The sequence below is a fragment of the Chiloscyllium punctatum genome, chromosome 5 (genome assembly GCF_047496795.1).
Source record: "Chiloscyllium punctatum isolate Juve2018m chromosome 5, sChiPun1.3, whole genome shotgun sequence".
NCBI classification, from domain to species: domain Eukaryota; kingdom Metazoa; phylum Chordata; class Chondrichthyes; order Orectolobiformes; family Hemiscylliidae; genus Chiloscyllium; species Chiloscyllium punctatum.
The window spans coordinates 98,713,373-98,737,128 of NC_092743.1; the positions used below are offsets into that span (position 1 = coordinate 98,713,373).

The 23,756-nt window shown below is 40.1% G+C and overlaps 1 protein-coding gene across 3 annotated transcripts in view; it reads right to left on the minus strand.

The window, feature by feature from the left end:
• Positions 1-9,280: 9,280 nt before the first annotated feature.
• Positions 9,281-23,756, minus strand: part of nfatc1 (nuclear factor of activated T cells 1) — a 283,786-nt gene continuing 269,310 nt past the window's right edge. For all 3 annotated transcript variants that reach the window (XM_072570842.1, XM_072570841.1, XM_072570840.1), the window contains one exon: positions 9,281-12,488. In XM_072570842.1, the coding sequence (XP_072426943.1) occupies positions 12,433-12,488 (56 nt within the window). In that variant the 3' untranslated portion in view covers positions 9,281-12,432. The remainder of the gene's footprint in view (positions 12,489-23,756) is intronic.

Sequence of the window (23,756 nt, forward strand, 5' to 3'; positions counted from 1 at the left end):
AAGGAAATTCCTTGTTAGGTTTGGGAAAAATCCAAAGGCCAGTTTTAAAAGTTAATAGGTGACATGCCACATTTTAAAAATATAGCCAGGCCGGATGGATGATTCCAAGTTTATCCATATGAAAATCAAAAATAAATCTTTTCTCCTCTCTTTTGGGGAGTCATCTATTTCTTGACTCCTTAGATCTCTCCACAGCTACACAATATACTGTCGGAGAGGGCAAGCAAACAATCTATTCCCAGACTTCTGCTATATTGTCTTTGAACCGTCTGTTTAAAAAATGTGTGAAAGCAGCAAAGGTTGGCTTGCCCAACCATTTTTCCCTTGCTTAGGGAAGGCGAGTGCACGGTGATGCTTCTTGGATTGCACTTTATTAACTGGAGTTTTGTAAATGACTGGCGGTAGGCGACCGTTAAAATATCAAAGTGGTTGTTGACAATGAATCAATCGCACTGCGTCTGCCCAGGAGTCAGAGGAAGGTGAGACCTATGGCAGGACTTGCAACAAATAGCCTATTTTACAGGAGACAACATTCAGTGAGCAAACAGTGATCAGAGTCTATTTGAACAGTGCCCTGCAGCAATAAGTCTGAGAATATTGCACAGATATTTTTAGAAAGTGCACATGCGGGAAGTGGCTTCTCACTGTCGAAGAACAGGACCTATAATTTAGGTAAATGTGAGGTGCCGCATTTTGGAAAGGCAAATCAGGGCAGTATTTATACACTTAATGGTAAGGTCCTGGAGAGAGTTGTTGAACAAAGAGACCTTGGAGTGCAGGTTCATAGCTCTGTGGAAATGGAGTCCCAGGTAGACAGGGCAGTGGAGAAGGCATTCAGTATGCATGTCTTTATTGGTCAGTGGAGAAAATGAGTACTGCAAATGCTGAAAATCAGAGTCAAAGAGTGTGGTGCTGGAAAAGCACAGCAGGTCAGACAGCATCCGAGGAGCAGGAGAATCGACATTTCGGGTATAAGCCTTTCATCAGGAATGAGGCTTATGTGCCAAGGGGACTGAGAGATAAATGAGAGGGTGATGAAGCTGGGTGGTAGATGAAAATGTGGGTAAAAGTGATAGGTCAGAGAGGAAGGTGGGAAGGAAGAAGGACAGGGAGGACCATTCAAGAGGGCAGTGCCAAGATGGAAGTTTGGGACTGGGATAAGATGGGGTGAAGGGAAATGAGGAAACTGGTGAATTCCACATTCATCCCGTGTGGTTGGAAGGTCCCAAGGCAGAAGATGAAGTGTTCTTCCTTCAGGCATCAGGTGGTTAGCATTTGGCGCTGGAGGAGGCCCAGGCGCTGCAGGTTCTTGGTGGAGTGGGAGGGGGAGTTAATGTGGGTCAAAGACTGCAATTTCCTCTCCCATGTGGTCGACAATGCCCTCCAGTGCATCTCCATGTCTTGCACCTCTGCCCTTGAATCCCACCCCTCCAGTCGCAACAAGGGCAGAGCCCCCCTGGTCCTCACCTCCCACTTCACCAACCTCTGGACATCGCATCATACTCAGCTCACAAACAGAGATATATTTTCCTCCCCACCCTATCTGTGTTTCAGAGAGACCATTCCCTCCGAGACTCCCTTGTCAGGTCCACTCCCCCCACCAACCCACCCTCCCCTCCTGGCACCTTCCCCTGCCTCTGCAAGAAATGCAAAACCTGCCCCACACCTGCTCAATCACCTTCTAAGGCCCTAAAGGATCCTTCCACATTCAACAGAAATTTACCTGTACTTCTACAAATGGCTTCTACTGTATCCATTGCACCCAACGTGGTCTCCTCTACATTGGGGAGACGGGATGACAACTTGCAGATAGCTTTGTAGAACATCTCTGAGATACCCGCACCAACCAATCCCACCGCCCTGTGGCTGAACACTTTAACTCCCTCTCCCACTCCGCCAAAGACATCCAAGTCCTGGGCCTCCTCCATCCCCAAACCTAACCACTTGACGGCTGGAAGAAGAACTTCTCATCTTCCACATTGGGACCTCCCAAACACACAGGATCAATGCAAATTTCACCAGTTTCCCCATTTCCCATCCCCCCACCTTAACCCAGTCCCAACCTTCCAACTTGGTACTGCCCTCTTGAATGGTCCTACCTGTCCATCTTCCTCCCCACCTATCTGTTCCACCCTCCTCTCTGACCTATCACTTTTACCCTCACTTTCATCTACCTATTGCATTCCTAGCTACCTTGCCCCCAGCTCCATAGCCAGACCACCCCCTTTCCAATTTATCTCTCAGCTCCCTTGGCCCACAAGCCTCATTCCTGATGAAGGGCTTATACCTGAAATGTTGATTCTTCTGCTCCTTGGCTGCTGCCTGACCAGCTGTGCTTTTCCAGCACCACACTCTTCAACTTTATTGGTCAGTACATTGAGTATAGGAGTTAGGAGGTCATGTTGCACTGTACACGACATTGGTTAGGTCAGTGTGCAATTCTAGTCTCCCTGTTATAGGAAGGGTGTTGTGAAACTTGAAAGTGTTCAGAAAAGATGCACAAGGATGTTGCCAGGGTTGGTGGGTTTGAGCTATAGGGAGAGGTTAAATAGGCTAGGGCTAATTTCTCTGGAGCATCAGGGGCTGAGGGGTGATCTTATAGAGGTTTATAAAGTCATGAGGGGTATGCATACAGTGAATAGTCAAGGGAGTCCAAAACTAAAGGGCATAGGTTTAAAGTGAGAGGGGAAGATTTAAAAGGGATCTAAGGGGTAACTCTTTCACGCACAGGATGGTGCATGTATGGAATGAGCTGTCTGCAGAAGTGATAGAAGCTGGTACAATTTTAACATTTAAAAGGCCTCTGGATGGGCACATGAATTGGAAGGGTTTAGAGGGATATGGGCCGAATGCTGGCAAATGGGACTGGATTAATTTAGGATGTTTGGTTGGCATGGATGAGTTGCACTGAAGGGTCTATTTCCATGCTGTACAGCTCTATGCCTCTAAAGTCAACTTTGATCATTCCTGCACATTTGCATGGTGTAAGATCAGAAATGAAATTGGTGAAGGTCTGAGAGTTGGTGTAAATGATGTTTGGCCAAGGCAAAGGGTGTTTGGATATGGCTCCATCTCTTGATCACTGCGTAACAAACTGTACTGTACATGCATCCACATGGACTTTAAGTGAGGCTAGATTTGGCCTTATTCATTATCCTGGGGTAGCATTTCTCCTGCCCGCCACCTTAATGCGGATCTTCCCTTTTGTTGTCCACCACCACAGCCCCTTCATTGTAAACACCCTCACTTGCTTGTCCAAAACATAATATATTTATTTACACATGTACATCTGTTCTCCCTCCCCAGACACTGTCACATCTATTGAGTATCTCCAGCATTTTCTGTTTTCAACAATAAGGACTTTGAATGTCTCATTCCATTGTTCAAATAACAAATCCTTAGGTAAACACACTCTTTATTGTGCATCATTGCCTCAATTAGGGTGGAAAGGACTTTGATTAGACTTTGTTGATGTCTTTCAAGCTGATGTCATACAATAGAAGAGTAAGTGCTGTCACGTGTAGATTATTGGTATTAGTACTGATACAAGTAATTTTGGAAAATATGAATATTTTTGCAGCAATTGTCTCCAGTTAAACAAAGTATATTATTTACCTGAGTGCTTCACAAACGTCTTTCCATTGTGACCCCATTCAGACTTTGCATGATTCTGGGGTGCAAATTTGGAGGCTATGAGAGTTGTTGTGCTGTGTTGAAATTGGACAGCTGTTTGTCTGGGAGGGTTTGAAGGTGAAGTTGCTTAAAAGGCAGGATTTTGCTGAAAAAAAATTCTCCACTCTCAGGTTTGTTTAAAGTAATAATTGGGCTTCAGAAAACATTAGGTCTTGCCCACCAACAAAAGATGCAAGCAGTTGTTAGAGATCAGTCCAAGCTCCATGTCATCCTTGGAAATTACAAATCCAGAATCTCATTTCACAATACTCTTGGGGGTCATGAACAAGAGTTTGGGAAGCCTTGCTTTGCCTCTATTTGTAAACATATCATGAGTGGGCTCTGGCAAAAGGAGGACAACATGGAAACCATACTAATGAACCTTATATTAACTATTTATACTATTTACAGAGCCACAGTTCAGCAGGACTCAATTAAAAGGGATCTAATCTTCTTCCCTCAGATCCCATTTCCATGTAATGGGATATTATCTGACATTACTGATGATGAACTCTAGCTATTAGTAAAATAGCTATTAATCCCTTTTGTTCTAATATTACATCTTACACCCTAAATATAATGATTCATTTAAAGTCACAGGCTTTTTTTTCCCTTTGGTTAATTATTGGCATAACATTACTTGGACAAATTCTGGGTCACACATTATTCTGTGCTGAATCTCGGCTCATAAATGGCCTTTGAAGACAATATGAGCATACTGTGTTTTATTTCCTGACTGATTTCTGCACAAGCAGCATTCAATACCCAAATGGTGGGAATGACCCATGAAGAAATTAGTGCCAAATGAGGGATAAACCCTAATGAGATCCAAACATTGAAGAATATGACCTTCCACTTCTTGCTCAATGCTTCAGAACTTAAGTTGATTCAACTAGCTGAGCTACGTTTGGGAAAATCTAAACTTCAGGATGCGTCTGTACACAATAAATAGAATTCCTGAGTATTCAGTGCTTTGAAAATGAATCCCACACATTGATTTAATTATTGTCTGCAAAGTGTCTTGCTTTACTCAGTAACAGACAGAGCATGCCTTGGCCCAAATAATATAAGGGAATTGAAATGTGAAATTGTAAATCATCTATAATATTTTTTTATTAGAAGGCAGCACTGACTTCCAACTTACTGTCCCACTTGAATTTGTGTCTTCAGTTCCACACGCACACTGCGAGTAAATCTTGGCACTGCTGTTTGCAATCTCTAAGCAGAGACTCTAAGCTTTCTTCCACAGAGGGACAAAATATTCGAGGACAAGTCAGCAGGGATCAGACTGAAGTAACCAGACATCTAAATACATGTTTGCTTTTGAGTCAAAACATGAAAGGGTATATTTCATCAACTGGCTTTATTTAATGGGGTTCCTTGGTATCAGCATAAGTTGGCAATAAGTTCTAAAGAAATGAAAAATTATATATTTTTAAACACAATTGTTCCTCGTTAAATAAATTGGTCAATTGGCATGGGTAGGTAATTTGTTATTTCTAAATGGTTATGATTAATTCCCCTTTGAAACACAATGTTTTCTTTTATTATTCTGATCCTTAAAATTCAATGCTCCTTTTTGCTTACTTTTTTTGAGGTAATAGAGGCAGTAATGGAATGTTTATGCTAAAGAGTAATTAGAAGTTGCCAAAAAACGTTATGTAGTTAATGAGTGGAATTTGTAAAAAACAATAATGTTTCTCATAAGTCTTGTTGTTGGGCAATTTTTTTTAAACAATGACTGTGCTTTCTATTTCTGCCTGGATTTGTGCTCACTAAACATAATGGTTCATCACATTATTAAAATTATGTTAGCGTTAAGGACACTAATGTCTTGGAAAGATCTTTGATAGCTGTATTTTTGGGGGATGAGAGAAGCAAGAGAGTGTATATAATGATTTAATTTTATTCCAGAAACATACATTACTTATAAATTATCCATAAATATGTGCAAATACAAAACAATCTGTACAGACTTTGCAGAAGGTAGAGTGGAATTTTGACATTCATCATTAGAGCTTCAATCTAGTTGCAACAAAAAGGCATTTTCTAAACATGGAAAGAAACAATTTATATTTTCATTAAGGCTACAAGGGTGTCTTGAAATGTGACAGATTGCTGTTATAAATTGGCAGAAAGACCTTACACTGTGATCTTTCTCCACTGTGCCATGGTGGTAGCTGCCCCAAGTTCTAATGCCTCCCTCAGCACATAGTGCAGAACTTAGAATGTGCCATTTTGCAACACTTAATCGAGATCAATGCTCACGCTGGAAGACCAACAGGTTTTGGGCAGATCAAAGAGCATCTTTCACTGAGTTGATGGTTCTCTAGGCGCAGTTGATGTTTGTCTCGGTGTGGATCTCAGAGAATAGCCCATAGAGCACAGAGTCCACTGTCGCAGAGCTGCTCAGGAAAAATCTTAACCAATACCACAACATCTCTCTCCAGAACTTCTCTGAGATGACACTTTCCCTGTGGGAATTACACTATTGTATCACACCTGAGAAAGATTTGTCAAAATAAAATTACCTAATGTGATATGCTTTAAATAACAGCTGTCCTGTCTACAAATGTGTGTTGCTCCTGCATAAATTTGTGTGCAAGTGTATTAATGTGTGTGTACTAAGACCTGCAAAGACAAGTATGATCATTTACTCATATCCCTTTTCCTTTAGAATAAGCTATTATGCATCAGATTATTTGTTCTCGGGCTAATAGAATGAATAATCATTGGAATTTGAATCAGAGCCACAGAGATGTACAGCATGAAAACATACCCTTTGGTCCAACTCGTCTGTGCCGACCAGATATCCCAACCTAATCTAGTCCCACTTGCCAGCACCCGGCCCATATCCCTCCAAACCCTTCCTATTTATATGCCCATCCAGATGCCTATTAAATTTTGCAATTGTACCAGCCTCCACCACTTCCTCTGGCAGCTCATTCCATACACATACCACCCTCTGCACGAAACATTTGTCTCTTGGATCTCTTTTATATCTTTCCCCTCTCACCCTAAACCTCTGCCCTCTAGTTCTGGATACCCTCGCCCCAGAGAAAAGACTTTGTCTACTTACCCTATCCATGCCCCTCATGCTTTTATAAACCTCTATAAGGTCACCCTTCAGCCTCAGATGTTTGAGAGAAAACAGCCCTAGCCTATTCAACCTCTCCCTATAGCTCAAATCCTCCAACCCTGGCAAAATCCTTGTTAATATTTTCTGAACCCTTTCAAGTTTCACAACATCCTTCCTTTAGGAATCAATTGACAAAAGAGGAAATAACACATAATGACCAAAGTATTGCAGAAATTTGATGTTTTGTTTTTGCTTGAAATTTTTCTCATTTACGTTTTTGGGGGTATCTGTAGATACTTTTAATTGCAGAGTTGCAAAGAATTAGCATATGAATGGATATGTTATTAATATTTGGCTAAAAGCAACCTAAATAAGTAAAATAGAATTCTAGCTGTTAATAGAACCTGGACTTTTGCATGAACTTAAACTATGACATTAGTCTACAGTAAAACAAAGATACCAATTATTGGATGTGGGCATTGCTGACCATGACCACATTTATTACCAATTCCTAATTGGCCAGACCGCAGTTAAAAATCAATCATATGGCTGTGGCTCTTGAATCACATGTAAATCAAACCATACAAAAATGGCAGGTTTTTTTCTCCCTAAAAGCCATAAGTGAATCCTTTTCTTTAACAAAAATCAACAGAGGTTACGCAGTTGCCAGTAAGCTAGTTTCTTATTCCATATGTTTGACAATTTAATTCAAATTTTGCCATAAGACCATAAGACATAGGAGTGGAAGTAAGGCCATTCAGCCCATCAAGTCCACTCCTCCATTCAATCATGGCTGATGGGCATTTCAACTCCACTTAACCGCCTTCTCCCTGTAGCACTTAATTCCTTACGAGATCAAGAATTTATCAATCTCTGCCTTGAAGACATTTGACTTCCCGGCCTCCACTGCGCTCCATAACAATGAATTCCACAGGCCCACCACTCTCTGGCTGAAGATATGTCTCCTCATTTCCATTCTAAATTGACCCCCTCTAATACTAAGGATGTGCCCACGGATCTTAGTCTCCCCGACTAACAAGAACAAATTTCCAATGTCCACCTAATGTCAAGTCTAATCTTGTAATCTGACATGGTGGGATTTGAACCTATGCCCCAATATTCTGATACCATTTATACCACTACCACCCCTCAAACTGCAATCAAAACACTGTGGTTTACATAAGTTGGTGGATTGTGTTTTATTCCTTTAGTATCTAGTACACATCTGCTTTCCTTTGAACTGTCAGATCTTTTTCATATTGTATGCCCTATTAATATTTTACCAATTCCTTTAAGAAATATTTGAATATTCTAATGAGACTTTACTGAAGTTATGATTATAGACAGAATTACGCAACACTGCTATGTTAGACCAGATTTTATCTCCTAGAAAAATATTAGATAGCAGCACAGTATTGTTCCTTTACTTGATACTATTTCTCACCTAAATGATGTCTCTCGGCAACATAACCCGAAAACGTGTTACATTCCATCTATTCACTTTACCACTTCTCACAATGCCTCTCAAAATGGGCAGACTCCACACCTGTCACCTAGTACTGGATAAGCAGAAATATCATGAAATGAAATGTTAGGAAGATTGAATTTAGTGTCTTTGGTCACTCCCACAATCTCCCACTCCCACACATGAATGAATCCATCCCTTGGCTGGCATTGTTTGAGGCTGAACTAGATTGTTCACAATCTTAGTAGTATATTTAACTTGTAATGAGCATCTGACCACATTTTTGTTACATTAGCAAGATCATTTATTTTCAACCTAATACAAAACTTGACTCTAACCCACCTCAGTTCATTTGCTGTCTAATCTGTGAATTTGCTATGTCCAGACTTGACTATTCCAAGCCTTGCCTGGAAATCTTCCTCATTTCTAGCCTACATAAATTTAAGCTTATCCAAACCTCTACTGTCTGTATCTTGACTCAAACTAAGTTCCATTCATCCATCACCCCTATACAGACTGATTTAGATAGGCTCTTTAACCTGCAATTCCTCAATTTTAATATTCTCATTCTTGTTCTCAATTTACTCCATGAGTTCATTCCCCCTCTATCTCTGTAACTCCCATCAGCCTTCATGTAATCATCTGAAAACTCTATTCCTCCAACACCGCCACATGATTTTAATTGCTCCAAAATTGGCAGCTGCACCCTGTCCTGAATATGAACTAGTTTCTGGAATTCCAACCCTGGAATCTCAATTGGTGTGTCCACCTTCAAAGCACCTTTGAAAATCTTAATTTCTCATGAAGCATTTAACTTTTTGAAGGGGAATTGCCTCATGAGACTTAGTGACAAATTATTCAATAATGCTCCTTGAAATTTTAACATTAAAGAAACTATGCAAATTCAACTTATTATAGTTCTTATTTGTAAAAACTGAGTTTTAAGTAAAGACATGTAAATAAAATGACATGGATAGTTGCAAACACAGAAAATCAATGTCACCATCAACATAAATGTGGGAGACAGAAAAGGAAGACCAATGATATATTTCAAACTGTGCTTTTATTTTATATTACAGGTAGAAAATATTTGCATAACTTCAAATAAACAGGTTACACTAACAGCAAGAATGCAAAAAAAAACACTGATACAAATATACAGGAAAATCCAAGCTTTGGAAAACATCAAAGACACACACACAAAACAGGAACTTTGTCTATTTAACTTAACAGCCATTCCTGAAATGAAGTGAGAAAATGGAGTGTGTTTTGCCTAAGAGATTTAAACCAGTGACACAATGTTAATGTACATTCTAAAGTAGAATCCCACTCCAGCCCCTCCTCTGGTTCCTTTCTGGGAACAGCTCTGGAAAGCAGAGACATCTTTTCCCTATAAAATGCAGCAAAAATACAAATTCAAAAAGAAAAGTATACAAATAAAAATAAGAAGAATGGCAGCTGGCCATTTTGGGAGATCATAAAAGGGCTTAGCTCATCAAGGGCCTGTTTGGCTAGTGCAGTGTAGAAAACTGCAAGTATTCACCTATAAAGCAATGCAGTTGTATTGCCAATAACAAGCTGCCTTGTTAAAGCCTTTTTTTTAACAAGTTTACACCAGCAGACAAAAGCAACATTGCAATTATTTTGCACTGTTGTGATGAGCTGGCAGTGCTTTCAAAGCAATAGTAGAATAAGATCATCCAGCTGTACAAATTCTAGAACCATCCATTTCAGAATTTCTCATTTTAATTCTATATGACATGCTTAGGGGTAATAGTAATCTTATAAAACAAAATTAGTAACCCTACATTAACAGCTTAAATATAATGGAGAATATGCCAGAAGATTATCCTCAAGCATGATAGGTGTTTCTTTCTCCATCTTTCATTTAAGTTACAAGTGGCACTTCTCAAAGCTAACCTATATTAACATCTATTTGCCAAAGCCACTATGTGAATAAGAGACAAATCTGATCCTAAACAGAGTCCAATATATGTGGCACTAATGGATATCTAGGTAGCGGGAAACAGGCTACAATGGGCCAGCAGTATTAGGGAAGAACATGAGGCATTAAAATACCTGACAACTGAAGGTACAGCCTCTCATTATTTATTAGCAGATGTGGTTGCATTGTCTTTTTAACTCCCCAAAGCTAGGAAGCAGAGTCTTCCTCAGGAAAGTGAGGTCTTCTGGAGTTTGCCCTATTTATAAGTTTACTTTGCCCCATGTTATAAATGCTTCACAGTCAGCTACTCAGGTGGCTACGTGGCAATAGATAAGGCAATACCATGAACACAGCAATTAATCTGTTTTCAATTTTTGATTAGATTATGTGAGTGACTGTATACCATAAATTTGTCTTCTTCAGTTCATCATTAGATACTGTGAACATGATCCAGTGATACATTAATTTAGAAATGCAACCATGTCATTTCTGGCAAAACCTAGAGAGGGCACTACTGGTTAAGGCACTCAAACTGGAAACAACTAACATATTAATGTATGAAATCAGAATTAATCTATAATGAAACTATAACCTAAAAGAGCAATTATTTAGTACTAATTAAGCTATATGTTCTGATATTCTAGTTTAACAAACAAATCTATGGTCAACTATTATCTAGAGCACAATATTTAAAGATCTAAATACCATTAAATGCAATAATCCAGTAGCAGTTTTTTGCATTTAAGATAAGGTTTGTAAAATTCTTTTTACAGACTAGTGAGCCAAGAAGTTGAAGTCTGACATGAAAGTTTTTAAAAAATAAAATTCAAATAACTGCTGAGGCAGATTTCTTTGTACTGTATTGTACTGTGCTTTCTAAAGTGCTGGCACAATTGCAAAAGGTAAGGAAATGCACTTCTCCTCTTGTAAGAGGGGAAGCATCTACTATTCTAGCTGGTAAAAATACTGGTAGCTAATATGCAGTAGCATGGACTGAGATCTTAACTATGCATTGAGTGTTCTGCTAATAGTTACGTTAAGTATTGGACAAGGGAAAAAAAGGACTATCTTCACTATTGTTCTAAAACTTTACAATTACTTCCTTTCAACATTTGTGCGCATAGATTCTGAAGTTACTTTTGTTGTGAAAATTTTCCTAATGTGCATTGCAAAAGTGACAATTATAAACCCATCCTCTTGAGTTTATTGTACATAAAAGACAAAATACAACCAGTGAAAGATGACAGGTTTCAACATATGTTTGAAAATGTACATGGGAAAGCAGCACATAAAAACAATTCAGCACATAAAAACTAAATATCTAGCCACTTTGTTGTATATTTTTTTAAAAAGTCTTTAATCCAATCTATATCATGACACCTGGCTATGATCTGCAGATCCATATTTCTGGAGGTGCTGATCATATTTCTATAAGGCCATCTCCAGAAACGCTTGGAATTTCTGTGTGTTTGAGAGGTTTCATCCCATTCAAATGGTATAGAAGGATGACATTGCAACCTAGGCTCAGCTATGACTTGAGCAGCTGAAATTAGGAATTCTGTTTGGATAGATCGATACCCTAAGTGGAGACATTGAATGGATTAAAGAGTTGCTTTGAATTGAAATGCAATGTACAGTACAGTTACACATATTGTTGGATTCCCTCCTTCTGCTGAAGAGCTAAGCATGAACTCCTTAGTGAACAAAATATTGTGATATGCCTAATAATTCACATTAATTTCCTGTTCTCTTGCAAATTTCTTGCTAACAAAATATTCCTACAAAGAGCATGTGCTAATATTCATTTCTAAAACTGTGATTCTTTTAATAGAAGTACAATACAAAGAATCTTCTTTTGTAACAAAAAGTAAACATAAGGCACTTATATTTGCATACTTTAGAACATCTAATTTTTTTAACTCAACATATACTTGCACAATCATATTTATCAATTCTTTGGAATTCTTTAAATGTTTCATGTAAATTTTATTGGAATGATTTGGGAAGACTTCTTGCTGAAACTGAGAACTCATCCAAATAATTGTTCGCTGGGAGTTCGCCTAATCACTGGCTGATACTTTTCAGTTATTACAAAACAAGTCATTTTTGTTCTGTTACCTGAAGTGAATTATTTCTAGAAAGAGAAATAGCAGTTTGTTGTTTACTTCGAACAATTTTCCTTGGAGGCAGCATAGCCTGAGATCTTCTCATGATCACCATTTTCATAATGACAATGGATCATTATGGATCGTTCCATGGTCTTGATACTAACTATGAATGTCCATGTACAGAGGCACTTGAGAGGTCATTTCGTATGATTTCATTTACTGTGGAGAAACAAAGCAGAAGTTATCACAAAGAGACCAAAAGAAGCTTTACTTTTTTTTTCATACTTCACTCAGTCACTGCTACAAATGTCACTTGATACCATCCTCACAACAATTCCTGCTTCCAAACAATGCCCAAAACATCCTTTATATGGAATAGATTCACACGTACACTGCACATCCAACTGTGCATTAAATGAACTAACCAATGTATGTTGCTTATCTTGATATATAACTAGTTAAACATTATTTTCTATCAGTCTTTCATGGGATGTGTGGGTATTGCTGGCAAAGCAATATTTGTTTTCATTCCCAATTGACTGTGACCTCAGCAGCTTACTAGGCCATTTCAAAGAACAGTTAAGAGTCAGCTACATTGGTGTCATGGGTAGGATGGCAAAGTTCCTTTCCTAAACAGGACATTATGTGCACCAGACAGGCTTTTGCAACAACTGATGATATAACTACTGAGATTTATTTCCAGTTCCAAATTTATGAAGTGAGTTTAAGTGCCACCAGTTACTTTAATGGGATTTGAACTCATGCTCCAAATACCTTGAGCCTCTGGTTTGTTAGTCCTGTATCATGAGAACTATAACATTAAGCATCAGGCAACTATTGTATAATATTCATAAAAGCAAGTTAACACCAACACCAGAGCTTGAAACTTCATGCATATATTCCACATTAACTGCCTTTTCCCTTGCATTAGGTAGAAACTTGTTACTAATTGGAGGAGGTACACAGCACATGCTTAAATAACTAATACAATAACACATCAGGATATATAATGACTTTCTTATATCAGGAGGTATATTATACCAGTTGTCTTTACAATGTATTGAAATAAACCTTGCTTAAATCAAGAATGCAAACTTTCTTTATTTCACGCACTCAAATTGCAGATAGTAACAATCTAGTACGGCACAACTATATAATTTTACAATTAAAGGTATTCTTTTTTAAAACATTTAATGTTGACATATGGGCATGGTTGAGATTTCAGTATCGATTGCTTGTTAATGTATCTTTCTAAATTACTGGTAGTGGGTCAACGGGATTGAATGGTTTGGTAGATACTTCAAAATAAACCATGTGGTGTGGCATGAGAGTGATATGTAGGTCTAAACCAAGTCAGGATGGCAGGTTTCTTTCTCCAACGGACACAGTAAAATGGTTTAAAAATCCAATGATTTAAATGGAATTCAAATTCTCAAACTGCCAAGGTAGAATGTGTCAGTGGGGGAGTCCAGAGATATAATCACCACACCCTCAGTTGTGCCAATTTTTCTGTCTATAGCCTCCAAGTTTATATGTTGTGGGCTGCTTTAAATGGTTCTTAAACAAGATTATGAAGGGATGTTATTCTGAAGAACATATGTAAATAAAAGCATAAAAACACAAGAAGTGAGTCCAATTTTGGCTTGTTTTATTATTTTGTGGTTTTACTTTCTAAGGAAAGATATGTTTTGTCTCAACTGTGACTAACATGGAATCACAAGGATTAACACTTGAGCCTCAGTTACATAAATCATTAGGAGTTGGGAACCAAACACAATATTTCTAAAGTCAAGATTGAAGTGGTGCTGTAAAAGCACAGCAGGCCAGGCATCATCCGAGGAGCACAAAAAAATGACTTTTCGGGCAAATGCCCTTCATCAGGAAATATTTCTAATTTTGCAGTTGCAAAGTTAAGGGAGAATATTTATTGTAAAGAAGATGTAAAATGATTTCAGGAGAATTTGGATAGACTTAGGTAAGAACATGGCAGGTGGAACATAATGTGGAAAAAATGCAAGGTAAGGGATTAAATGGTAAGGGGTTGAAAAGCAGATGTACAAAGAGATATAGCTACAGCAGACGGTGAAGAAAGAAAATAGTACGCATTTCTGCTGGAATAATTCAAGTACTGGATTGGGGATGTCTTGCTGCAATTGTAAACAATTTTGTTGAGACTACACTTGGAATATTGTGTGCAGTTTTGGTGTCCATTCATTGAAGGGTGCTCTGGCTGTGGAGAGTGTGCAACAAAGGTTTACCAAATGTATTCCTAGGATGGTAGGACTGACCTATAAAGAGAGTCAGGATCAATTTGGAAGATATTCAGTGGAATTTGGAACACCTTGTGGAAATCCATGAAACTCTAACAAGACTAGGCTGGTAAAAACAGAAAGGACGTTCCCAATGACTCAGGAGTCCAAAGTCAGTGGCTAGAATTTAAAGATAATGAGTTAGGCCATTTAGGATTGGGATGAGGTGAAATTTCTTTATTCAGACAATGGTAGGTTGTGGAATTCTTTGCCACAAAAAGCACTGAGGTCAAAACATTGAATGTTTTCAAGAAGGAGTTCAATATAGTTCTTAGGGCTAAAGGATCCAAGGGTATGAGGAAAAAGTTGGAACAGTTGGATGAAAAGTCATGGTCATGTTGAATGATGGAGCAGGCTTGAAGGGCTGTATGACCTAGTCCTGTTCCTATTTTCTGTGTTTCTGTATTTTAGGTGTACTTACCAATAAGTCACTGAAGGCTCACATGCAAGTGCTGCAAGCTCTTAGGAGAGCTAATAGAATGTTAGACTTTATTGAAAGAGGATTTGAGTTCAGGAGAATTGAAGTCTTGCTTCACTTGCGTAGGATCTTGGTTAAACTACATCTGAAGAACTGTGTGCAGTTTTGGCTTTCTTAACTCAGGAAAGATATTATTGCCATAGAGGGAGTACAACGCAGGTTCATCAGATTTGTTCCTGGGATGCTGCAACTATCCTATAAAGAGAGATTGGGCAAACTGAGCCTGTATTCTCCAGAGTATCAAAGAATGAAGGTGATCTTATTAAACCGTTCAAAATACATAAAGGGATATACAGGGTAGATGCAGATGTTTTCCCTGGTTTGGGAGTCTAAGACAAGGCTAAAAATAAAGGGGATGCCAATAGGACTGAGATGAGGAGAAATCCTTCTTTCCATCAGGTTGAAAATCTTTGGAATTCTCTACTTCAAAGGAGGCTCACCAATGCCTCCGCTTCTTCAGAAGGGTAAGGAAATTCAGCATGTCCACAATGTCTGAACAATTTTTATAGATACACTATCCAGATGTATCACAGCTTGGTATGGCAATTGCTTTGCCCAAGACTCCAAGAAATTAGACAGTTGTCCATCATGAAAACAAGCCATCTTCCCATTTACTCTGTCTACACTTCCAGCTGCCTTGGGAAAGTAGTCAACATAATCAAAGACCCCTCCCTCCCAGTGATACTCTCTTCTGCCCTCTTCCATTGGGCAGAAGATACAAAAGTTTGAAAACACAGACCAACAGGTTTAAGAACAGCTTCTTCCTTGCTATTATCAGATTTATGAATGGATTTCTCATATATTACAGGTGATATTTCTCTACACCTTCTCTGTAGTTGTAACATCATATTCTGCATTCTGTTCTATTATCCTGATGTACTTACGTAAGGTACAATTTGACTGGTGAGCAAGCAAAACAATACTTTTCATTGTACCTCAGTATATGTGAAAATAATAAATCTAATCAAATTAGTATTTGAGTATATTTAAAGTGGAGATTGATAAATTTCTCATTACTAATGATGTAAAGGGTTATTGGGATTTCATGGGCAAAAGGTGTCAAAGTGTTCAATCGGCTGCAGTCGTATTAAATAGCAGAACAGTTCTGACAGGCTGAATGGCTTAGCCCTATTTCTATATTCCTGAGAGGTGATGTGGAACATGACATTCTGAATTTAGAAAGAGAAAGCATTTATGATGTAAGAGTTCAATTCAGCAATCTCCCACAAAAATGACTCAATGACTAACCTTCTTTAATCTTTTGAGAAAATTAAGTGATAGCGTTTGATTTTTCCAAGACAAGTGGGTGCTAGGGAGAGCTCGGGACAACATGATCTACATTTCAAAATCAGAAGATAGCCACTAAGGGATGACAGCACAGGAAACTCTTGTGATTAAATGCACTATGTTGGCCAGCATGGTTTATCCACAGGAAGCACATTTGCACAAATGTTGAAAAATTAAGTCTCCGAAGCAGAGGATCTCTATGCCTCAAGAACAATTGGTCTCACTTGATAGCATTACACAGGATAACAGTTTTTTGGATTTTACCCTTTAGAATGTAGTAACTATTGTAAAAGATGCCAGAAACTGGCACCTGGTTCTGCCAGGATCTCTTTTGGGTACATTTCCTGCCACCAACCCTTCTTCCAATATTGATCTATAGGGCATACTAGTGTTAAATACTGAAGGATCAACCACTGATAATTCTTGAGCAAAAAAGGCATGGAGCAGAGTAACAAGAAATATTTGATTGCATAATATTAAGACAATAGTTTATATTAACTAAAAACTGGTTACTTATATGAACAATAAGTAAGAGACACTGTTATCCTCAAAGAAATAGTAATTAGGTCTCTGCTACATGGCTGTAGATTTTAGGACTGACTAACTAACTAAAAAACTGATTGGCTCCTCCCTAAAGTCAGTTATATATCAGTGGACAGAATTATTCCAAATTTTCCAAAGTAACTCTTTCAGGCAAAATGCCTCATACAACAGTAACCATAAAGCAGCAACTGGATCATCTTGTGAGTAATTGTCACGCATTCCTAATTATGCTTACACCAGGGTCCCCCTCATTCTCAAAGTAGCTATTGAGTGCCAGGACTCTAATTAACAGGAGGTTCTCAATTAGAGTCATAGTGGTACACAGCATGGAAACAGGCCCTTTGGTCCAACTCACCCATGCTGACCAGATATCCCAATCCAATCTAGTTCCACCTGCCAGCATCCAGCCCATAACTCTCTAAACCCTTCCTATTCATGTACCCATCCAGATGCCTTTTAAATGTTGCAATTGTTACTAGTCTCCTTTACTTCCTTTGGCAACCCATTCCACACCCACCACCCTCTGTGTGAAAAAGTTGCCTCTTAGGTCTCTTTTATATCTTTCCCCTCTCACCCTAAACCTATGCCCTCTAGTTCTGGAGATCCTCCACCCCAGGGAAAAGACCTTGTTTATTTACCCTATTCATGCCCCTCATGATTTTATAAACCTCTATGAGGTCACCCCTCAGCCTCCAATGCTCCTGGGAAAACAGCCCCAGCCTATTCATCCTCTCCCTAAAGCTCAAATCCTCCAACCCTGGCAATATCCTTGTAAATCTTTTCTGAACCCTTTCAAGTTTCACATCCTTCCGATAGGATGGAGACCAGAATTGTAATATTCCAAAAGTGGCCTAACCAGTGTCCTGTAAGCCACAACATAACCCCCTAACTCCTCTATTCAATATCCTGACCAATAAAGAAAAGCATACCAAACGCCTTCTTCACTATCCTATCTAACTGTGAATCTACTTTCAAGGAGCTATGAACCTTCACTCCAAGGTCTCTGTTCAGCAACACTCCCCAGGAGCTTACCTTAAGTGTATCAGTTTGCTTTCCCAAAATGCAGCATCTCGCATTTATCTAAATTAAACTCCATCTGCCACTTCTCAGCCCATTGGCCCATCTGATCAAGATTCCGTTGTAATCTAAGGTAACCTTCTTTGCTGTCCACTAAACCTCCAATTCATCTGCAAACTTACTAATTATACTTCTTGTGTTCGCATCCAAATCATATATACAAATGATGAAAAGTGATGGACCCAGCACCGATCCTTGTGGCACTCCACTGGTCACAGGCCTCCAGTCTGAAAAACAACCCTCCACCACCAACCTCTGTCTTCTACCTTTGAGCCAGTTCTGTATCCAAATGGCTAGTTCTTCCTGTATTCCATGAGATCTTACCTTGCCAACCCAGTCTCCCACGGGGAACCTTGCTGAACGCCTTACTGAAGTCCATATAGATCACATTTACTGCTCTGCCCTCATCAATCCTCTCTGTTACTTCTTCAAAAACTCAATCAAGTTCGTGAGACATAATTTCCCACAGACAAAGCCATGTTGACGGTCTTTAATCTAATCTTGCCTTTCCAAATACAGGTACACCCTGTACCTCAAGATTCCCTCCAACAACTTGCCCACTACTGACATCAGGCTCACTAGTCTATAGTTCCCTGACTTGTCCTTACCACCTTTCTTAAATAGTGGCACCACATTACCCAACCTCCAGTCTTCCGGCACCTCACCTGTGACTATCGATGATACAAATATCTCAGCAAGAGTCCCAGCAATCACTTCCCTAGCTTCCACAGAGTTCTCGGGTACACCTGATCAGGTCCTGGGGATTTATCCACTTTTATGCATTTCAAGACATCCAGCACTTCCGCCTCTGTAATATGGGCATTTTTCAAGATGTCACCATCTATTTCCCTACATTCTGTATCTCCCATGTCCTTTTCCACAGTAAATACTAATGAAAATACTCGTTTAATATCTCTTCCATCTCCTGTTTCTCCATACAAAGGCCGGCTTGCTGATCTTTGAGGGGCCCGATTCTCTCCTGAGTTACCCTTTTGTCCTTAATATATTTGTAAAACCCCTTTGGATTTTCCTTAATTTTATTTGCCAAAGCTATCTCATGTCCCCGTTTTGCCCTCCTGATTTCCCTCTTAAGTATGCTCCTACTTTCTTTATACTCTTCTAAGGATTCACTCGATCTATCCTGTCTATACCTGACATATGCTTCCTTCTTTTTCTTCATCAAACCCTCAATTTCTTTAGTCATCCAGCATTCCCTACAACTACCAGCCTTTCCTTTCACCCTGAAGAATGTGTTGCTGGAAAAGCGCAGCAGGTCAGGCAGCATCCAAGGAGCAGGAGAATCGACATTTCGGACATAAGCCCTTCTTCAGGAATGAGGAAGCTGTGCCAAGCAGGCTAAGACAAAAGTTAGGGAGGAGGGACTTGGGGGAGGGGCGTTGAGAATGCCATAGGTGGAAGGAGGTTAAGGTGAGGGTGATAGGCCGGAGAGGGGGTGGGGGCGGAGAGGTCGGGAAGAAGATTGCAGGTCAAGAAGGCGGTGCTGAGTCCAAGGGTTGGGACTGAGATAAGGTGGGGGGGGGGGGGGAGGGGAAATGAGGAAGCTGGAGAAATCTGTATTCATCCCCTGTGGTTGGAGGGTTCTTAGGCAGAAGATGAGGCGCTCTTCCTCCAGGCGTCATGTTGCCATGGTCTGACGATGGAGGAGGCCAAGGACCTGCATGTCCTTAGTGGAGTGGGAGGGGGAGTCAAAGTGTTCAGCCATGGGGTGGTTGGGTTGGTTGGTGCGGGTGTCCCAGAAGTGTTCTCTAAAATGTTCCGCAAGTAGGCGGCCTGTCTCCCCAATGTAGAGGAGACCACGTCGGGTGCAGCTGATGCAGTAAATGATGTGTGTGGAGGTGCAGGTGAATTTGTGACGGATATGGAAGGATCCTTTGGCGCCTTGGGGGGAAGTGAGGGGAGAGGTGTGGGCGCAAGCTTTGCATTTCTTGCGGTTGCAGGGGAAGGTGCCGGGAGTGGAGGTTGGGTTGGTGGGGGGTGTGGACCTGATGAGGGAGTTGCGAAGGGAGTAGTCTTTCCGGAACGCTGATGGGGGTGGGGAGGGAAATATATCCTTGGTGGTGGAGACTGTTTGGAGGTGGCGGAAATGACGATTCCTTTCACCCTAACAGAAATATACTATCTCTGGACTCTCATTATGTCATTTCTGAAAGCTTCCCATTTTACAGCTGTCCCTTTATCTGGGAACATCTGTCCTCAATCAGCTTTTGAAAGTTCTTTCCTAATATCGTCAAAATTGGCCTTTCTCCAATTTCGAACTTCAACTTTTAGATCTGGTCTATCCTTTTCCATCATTATTTTAAAACTAATAGAATTATGGTCACTGGCCCCTACTGATAGTTCAGTCACCTGCCCTGCCTTATTTCCAAGAGTAGGTCAGGTTTTGCATCTTGGCAAAAGTGAGGACTGCAGATGCTGGAAATCAGAGTCTAGATTAGAGTGGTGCTGGAAAAGCACAGCAGGTCAGGCAGCATCCAAGGAGCAGGAAAATCGACTTCATCTGGAATCAAGTTTTGCACCTTCTCTAGTTGGTACGTCCACATACTAAATCAGAAAATTTTCTTGTAACACTTAACAGATTCCTCTCCATCTAAATCTATAACACTATTGCAGTCTATGTTCGGAAAGTTAACATCCTCTACTGTAACCATCCTATTATTCCTACAGATAACTGAGATCTCCTTACAAGTTTGTTTCTCAATTTCCCTCTGACTGTTACGGGGTCTATAATACAATCCTAATAAGGTGATCATCCCTTTCTTATTTCTCAGTTCCACCCAAATAACTTCCCTGAATATATTTCTGGAAATATCCTCAGTATAGCTGTAATTCTATCCCTTATCAAAAACGCCACTCCCCCTCCTCTCTTACATTCCTTTCTGTCCTTCCTGTAGCATTTGTATCCTGGAACATTAAGCTGCCAGCCCTGTCCATCCCTGAGCCATGTTTCTGTAATTGTTATGATATTCCAGTCCCATGTTCCTAACCATGCCCTGAGTTCATCTGCTTTCCCCGTTAGGCCTCTTGCCTTGAAATAAAAGAAGTTTAATTTATCAAACCTTCCTTGTTCTCTGCTTAGTCCCTGCCTGCCCTGACTGTTTGACTTGCTTCTTTTCTCAACTGTATCAGTCTCAGATTGATCTCTTTCCTCATTATCTCCCTGGATTCCACCCCCCCACCTTAATAGTTTAAATCCTCCCAAGCAGCTCTTGCAAATCTCCCTGCCAGTGTATTAGTCCCCTTCAAATTCAGGTGCAATCTGTCCTTCTTGTTACAGGTCACTTCTACCCCAGAAGAGATTCCAATGATCGAAAAATGTGAATCCTTCTCCCATACACAGCTCCTCAGCCATACATTCATCTGCTCTATCCTCCTATTCCTACCCTCACTAGCTCATAGCACCAAGGGTAATCCAGATATTACTACTCTTGAGGACCTCCTTTTTATATTCCTGCCTAACATGTTAAATTCTCCCTTCAGAATTTCATCCTTTTCCCTTCCTATGTCATTGGTTCTGATGTGTACAATGACTTCCTGGTGGTCTCTCTGCCCCTTGAGAACATTCTGCACTCTCTCTGAGACATTCTTTACCTAGCACCAGGGAAGCAACACACCATTCTGATGTTTTGCTGCTGGCCACAGATACGTCTGTCTGTTCCTCGTACGAGAGAGTCCTCTAACACAATCAATCTCTTGGAACCCGATGTATCCTTCATTGCATTAGAGCAAGTCTCAATACCAGAAACCTGGCTGTTCATGCTATGTTCCCCTGAGAATCCATCACCCCTTACATTTTCCAAAACTGCATATTCGTTTGAAATCGAGATAGCCACAGAAGACTCCTGCACTACCTGCCTAACTTTCTTACCTCTCCTGGAGTTAACCCATCTATGTGACTGTATCTGCGACTTTTCTCACTTTCTATAACTGTCTTCCATCAAATCCCCTTCCTCTTGTAAATTCCTCATTGCCTCTAACTGTTGCTCCAAGCGATTCATTCAATCTGATAGAATTTGCAACCAAAGGCATTTATTGCAGCTATAATCCTCAGTAACACGCAAACTCTCCTTAAACTCCCACATCTGACAAGAAAAGCATATCACTCTACTAAGGGCCATTTTTGTTTCTTTCAATCTGCTGACTCAGAAAATAGCACCGTCTTATTCCTCTACAAAACACTGCTCCAGGCTAACTTAATACTTATGACTTATATCTTTAAGTTTAATCAAGAGACATATCTCAATAAAATATATAATCAAGGAAGTACCCACTCTATTCACAACTGCAGACTTACTGTAAGGCCACACTTAAGACTATTTAGCTATCTGTTTCTGTGCTGTGACCTCTCCCAAACAGGTTCCTCCAAGATCAGATGTGAATTTCGCTGTTTAAGTTTTCCTAGATGCACCCGATGTCCAGCGATACATGAATTCAACAGTAAAGGCAGTAACTTCATAGGTTCACTGCTGTGTCAGGGAGCAGCATGGGTTTTTTTCTCTCTCTCTCTCCTCCACTGACTGACCATGTGCTGCCTTTGTCTGTTCCTCTCCCTTTTAGAAGTGCTGTTGTTCTGACTTTTTTTTGTCCAAAGTTCCAAAACAATGCAACAGCATATAAAACAGTAATTGCTGCTCCTGGAATTCGAGGAAATCACCTCCGACACCTAAAATACCTCAAAAAAGGAACATCCTGTTACAGCCAGAAATTTTTCCCATCCTCCATCTTGGATTAGGAATTAGTTCATGAAAGAGAGACAACCTTGATGGTGAGCTTCTTATTACTAAGCAATTGCCAATTGCTGCCTGTCCACAGGGGTGTTGCTCATCCTCAAGTGGCAACCAGTAGCTGCAGAATGGGATTGGGAAGCTTGGCAGAAGTAACTATGTTTCAGGATAATGCCTTGGGCACCCAAATGAGCCAGACTCTTTTAAGGACAGAGTGATAGGTCACTAAGAGGAATGGTCAATCAGTGCATGGAGACAAGGGCTGGCAGTAACAACAAAAGATGCAGCAATACAGCTGCAGAGTCCCCACTACTGAACAGCAGCAGCTACCTACAGAGGAACATAAAATTAAATAGGAGATTCCACAGGTTATACATTAAAATAGCCAACACCACACACAGAAAATGATAGTGGCCAAATCAACCGCCTGTAGCTTCTTTGGAATATAGTATGCGGACTCATTTTCATTATGAACATGCTAATGTCGCAGTCTGGGTGGTAATGGGCACAAATGGCATTAGAGATACCACTGGTTAGGCAGAGCAGGCTTTTCTTTGCACTATTGATGATACGATACTTTATGCATTGTCACATTAAAAAGATAAGCAAACATCCTGTCAATTGATTACATTTCTTCTTTCTTCCCATCAATTCCTAAGGTTATTCTCCAAACCGTCTTTCATTCATGGGATGAGAGCATTGTTGGTTAGGCCAGCATTTATTGTCATCCCAGTGGGCAATTAAGAGTCAGCCACATTGCTGTGGATCTGGAATCACATATAGACCAGACCAGGTAAGGATGGCAGTTTCCTTCCCTAAAGAAGATCAGTGAACTAGATGGGTTTTTCAGACTATTGACAATGGTTTCATGGTCATTGTTAGACTTTTATTTCCTGATTTTGAACCAGGGCCCCATACCATCATCTGGGTCTCTGGATTAACATCTGTGTTAATACCACCAAGCCATCGCCTCCTCTCTTGCCTATATAACATTCCATGCATAACAACGATGAACTGAAAGTCTTTCCTACTTATCTCTGTAACTCTGGGT